This window comes from Squalius cephalus (genome assembly GCF_949319135.1).
Source record: "Squalius cephalus genome assembly, chromosome: 17".
Classification (NCBI taxonomy): domain Eukaryota; kingdom Metazoa; phylum Chordata; class Actinopteri; order Cypriniformes; family Leuciscidae; genus Squalius; species Squalius cephalus.
Genome location: NC_137138.1, coordinates 17,659,133 through 17,663,716, shown reverse-complemented (window position 1 = coordinate 17,663,716; position 4,584 = coordinate 17,659,133). Strand labels below are relative to the sequence as shown.

The 4,584-nt window shown below is 39.7% G+C and overlaps 1 protein-coding gene across 1 annotated transcript; it reads right to left on the bottom strand.

Annotated features, from left to right (window-relative positions):
* Positions 1-3,081: 3,081 nt before the first annotated feature.
* Positions 3,082-3,911, bottom strand: LOC307144782 (serine/threonine-protein kinase pim-2-like; the record flags this gene model as incomplete). Its single annotated transcript, XM_079847343.1, has 3 exons — positions 3,082-3,188; positions 3,305-3,478; positions 3,575-3,911. 3 exons carry the CDS (start codon positions 3,909-3,911, stop codon positions 3,082-3,084), a joined length of 618 nt encoding a protein of 205 aa, XP_079703469.1.
* Between the last annotated feature and the right edge of the window lie 673 nt (positions 3,912-4,584).

The window sequence follows — 4,584 nt, the reverse complement described above, 5'->3', positions numbered from 1 at the left end:
ACATAGTTGTGAAGATACTGCCTTTTCTGGTATCTTTGACAGAAAGGGTAGATTCAAGATCGGCCTGTAATTGTTTAAAGGGGACATATCATGCTAAATCCACTTTTTTAGCCCTTAAATGCATTTTGTTGTATATTTGGAGTGTTTAGAAGTACAGAAAAGTTGAAATTATTCTCTTCAGGTGCTTCGTTGATATCTTTATATTCTGTTTTGGCCTTATTTTTAAACCTGTTCCGATTTTTCTGTTATCTATGACGTTTTGTGAACTATTACGTCACAGTATTTGCAGCGGAACTGCCAAATAAGGACATTGACTTCCAGCCCAACACTTCGAGCAATCCGCCATTTTTATTTCTCGCTGCAATTTTGTAGTCCAAGCTAAAAGATGCAGACGTTACGAGAGGGTAAGTTAAAATGTTCGGTTGTTTGATGTAGTAACCCACACGCTTCATTACACCGTCTAATGTAGATGAACTGCCGCGCTTGTGACAGGCATGTTTAACTGAAAGAACGAGCAGAGAGAGAGAGAGAGACCTGGTCGCGCGCACGCACTCTCTCTCTTCGGAGCCAGGCGAAAATGTAAACAAGACACCGTCTCCAAACTAGACGCTGTCTTGCTCTCTCTCCCTCGCACATATTAATCAAAATAAATCGACACGGTGGTAAAAGGTCGGAATACCAAAGTTTCATGTGTAAATACAGTAACACACCATTGCGATACATCGATATGAAGACGTCGTTCTGCAGGTTCGTCGTCTTCATTTTCATCTCGCTCCGGCTCCGACTCTGGCTAGAATATGTAAGGCTGGCTGGACAAGTCTTCCGTTGTTGACATTTTGTTAATAACGTGTGAATAAAAAGTTTCTGTGCCTCTAGATAATCGTATCTCTGCTATCAAACTACAAAAATGGCCGAACGGGGTGGAGTTGAACCTCTACATCCTGGAGAGGGGGCGGGGTATGAAGTGTCTCAATTGTATTTAAAGAGACCGCACCAAAACGAGTTGCTCTCAGACGCACATCAGAAAAGGGGTAAAAAAGGGTCCTGTGGAGCTATAATAATGAGGAATTCAGACCCAAGCATTGCAGTTCCGCTTTAAATAGACTACAAATGTATGATTTATATGTAAAAAGGAACGATTTAAAAACATGATATGTCTCCTTTAATTCTGTAGGATCAAGTTGCGTTTTTTTAACAAGCGTTTAATCATAGCCAGCTTAAAAGTTTTCGGTACATATCCTAGTGACAAAGATGAATTAATGATATTAAGAAGAGGATCTGTGACCTCTGGAAGCATCTCTTTCAGTAGCTTAAGCGGTATAGGGTCTAATATGCATGTTGTCGATTTAGAGGATTTAACGAGATTAGTAAATTCTTCCTCTCCTATAGCAACGAATGAAGACATTTTTTCTTCAAGGAGACTACAATGCACTGCCTGATGCGATACAGTAGTAGACAGTTACATAGTTATAATTTTCTGCCTGATATTATCAATCTTGTTAGTAAAGAAGTTACTGCTGTGCTGCTTGGAAACGTCTGGGGTTGAAGATTTATTTTTCGTTAGTTTAGCCACTATTTCAAATAAACACCTAGGGTTTTGTTTATTTTCTTCTAAAGACACCTTACCCCCAGGCTAACTTAGGTCTAAAGGAGGTCGCACACCGGACGAGAAGCGCAGCGCCGCGCCGCGTCTAGGACAACTCGAGGTATCGCACATTAATGATATATCCCAAGGGTAGCATGTACAGAGTGAACAGCAAAGGTCCTAGGACTGAGCTTTGTGGTACGCCATACTGAACTTGTGATCGATAAGACATCTCTTCATTTACTGCTACAAACTGATAATGGCCAGATAAGTATGACTTAAACCATGCTAATGCAATTCCACTAATGCCAACATCATTTCTGAGTCTAATTAAAAATGTTGTGGTCGATAGTGTCAAATGCAGCACTAAGATCGAGTAACACTTATAGCGAGATACAAGCACGATCGGATGATAGGAGCAAATAATTTGTGACTCTAATGAGAGCTGTCTCAGTACTATGGTACGGTCTAAATCCTTACTGGAAATCCTCGCAGATATCATTTCTTTCTAAAAAGGAACATAGTTGTGAAGATACTGCCTTTTCTGGTATCTTTGACAGAAAGGGTAGATTCGAGATCGGCCTGTAATTGACTAATTCTGTAGGATCAAGTTGCGTTTTTTTAAGGACATTATGGAATTAAGATAATGTCTGTACTATGTTATGATTGTACTGTTCAATTAAATACAATTGTTGCAAACTAAAGTCTGCAGTCTGAACACTTTACCTCTGACTGTCCGTTAACTGAATGAATTGAGAATATCACCTGAAAATCCGATAACATCAGCAGTTTTCATCCATGCAGCTGATTTCTGTAAATGAATGTAAAACTAAATGTATATTGCAGGACAGGGTGAAGTCAGTATACATTAACGACGAATTGAGACAAATATGAGACAAAAATGTAAATGGCGCTCTGTGGCGCGGCAGGATTTTGAACAAGGTCCTGAGCCGTTGATGGACAGACGCCGAATGGCGCAGGTTTGCACTGCGTTGAGATTTTATGCAACGGGAACTTTTCTGAATGCCGTTGGTGACACAGTTGGTCTCAGCAAAGCTTCTGTGTCATGGTATGTTTTTGTATCTTTTCTGTACGTCTTTAACGCTCCGCTCAACGATCGGATTAACGCTGTTAACTGTCGAAGCAATCTTTTTCCAAACTAAACATTTCTTCCTGTTACTACATTCTCCGCTAAATTTCCCAAGTAAAATGTCCTTGTAACTGTTATACTCCTCCAACAAACACATATTTCCCGCTGGGGTAAACTGCACTGAGTGGTTGAATGCGTTTACTCGATCCGCCATGTTTTTGGTTTTGAAAATGTCTTATTTTACCCAGAATGCATTGCAGTGTAGTCCTGTATACATATACACATATATACTTCCTTTCCTTACCTTTTTTCTTTTAGGCACATAAGGTTTTTTCTTTACCTACTCTCTGGGTTTCTTCTGTTTCTTGTTCTGGTTCTCATGACGGTATCTTATTTCCAAACATTTTTAGTTGAGGATCGATACCTGGAACCAGTCGTGGAGGAGGATCTTTTCCATTTTAATCCGCTTGGCTGGATCCCTCTCCATGCATGAAGAGATCAGATCCCTGCATTCTGTGAAGAGGGGAGAGATGTCCAGTTATTATTGTGAGTGTTATACTTTGTGTAACTGATCATATTATTTTAAGCTGTAACAAACGTTCCTGTATGACCCGTCCACATGCTCTCACCTTTGGAAATGTTTTCTGTGTACCAGGGCTCATCAAACATCTGAGGGAGGTTCCTTTCAGGATACGTCCCAGACAGCATCGCGAACATCAGTACGCCTAAAGAATAGACTGTTGCAGGGTTGCAATGATACCTTCCATGTTCGAAGAACTCAGGGGGAGCATAATCTTCTGTACCTGGAAGAAAGAACAAGATTTCGTCCATTGCAATGAATTTGTATTTTTATAGCTTTTTGTCAATTTATTCACCATAGATTTGTGAATAATACATACCATAGAATATCGAATAAGAAGACTTCTTCAAGCGTCTGCTACAACCGAAGTCTATTAATTTGACCTGCAAGGTGTTTGGGTTGATGAGCAGGTTTTCCAGCTTGATGTCGCTGTGGAAGACGCCCCTCTCACTGCATATTTTTGCAGCAGTGACAACCTGACGCATCACATCTCGTGCCGTCGATTCCTTGAGTATGCCATTTTGTATTATAAAGTGCCTCAGATCTTCACATGACGTGGGCTGCTCTAAGACCAGTACATATTCCTCTGGTGTCGCGTACCAGTCCAGCAGCTTTATTATTTGAGGAACACTGGGACCTTTGTTCATAAGAGTCATCATAGCGACCTCACTTGGAAGGGATTTGCCAAATAGACCCTACAGGAAAGATAATAGTTATACAAAAGTGAGATAATTAGGGGACATGGTTAAATTTAAATGAATTACTACAGAATTATGTCCTGCATTTGGGTAAGTATTAGGTTTGAAGAGTTAAGTAATTGAAATACTGGAAATACAGGGTTTCCCCAGGTTTGATCAAATTTAACCCAATTTAAGACTTTTTTAAGACCTTTTTAAGACCACTTTAATGAAAATTAAGACCTACATCGCACCCATTATGCAGTCGTAAAACACCAGATCAAATCCCAATAATGACTATTACTAACAAATCTTTTAATTAAAAATACATTTATTATAAAAAAACTCATTCAACAATACACTGCAAAGTGATGTTTTTGGTAAATAAATACTCCAAGAAATTAGACGTTCTCTGACGTTACGCTAAACCCTGTTCAGGGCCTGAATTTCATTTTGGAAAATGGGGGGGAAATCCCCCCTAAGGTGATTCTTATGGGGGGGGGGGGGGGGGGGGGGGTAAAAGCATACATTTATCTCGCCTAAATGTATGCTTACTCATTGCATTTTTACAATGGGGTAATTTTGTTCTCAAGAATTTACACAACTCAAGGAAGCTTGATTTCAATCTTTGAATTACTTTGAAAAAAGTAGC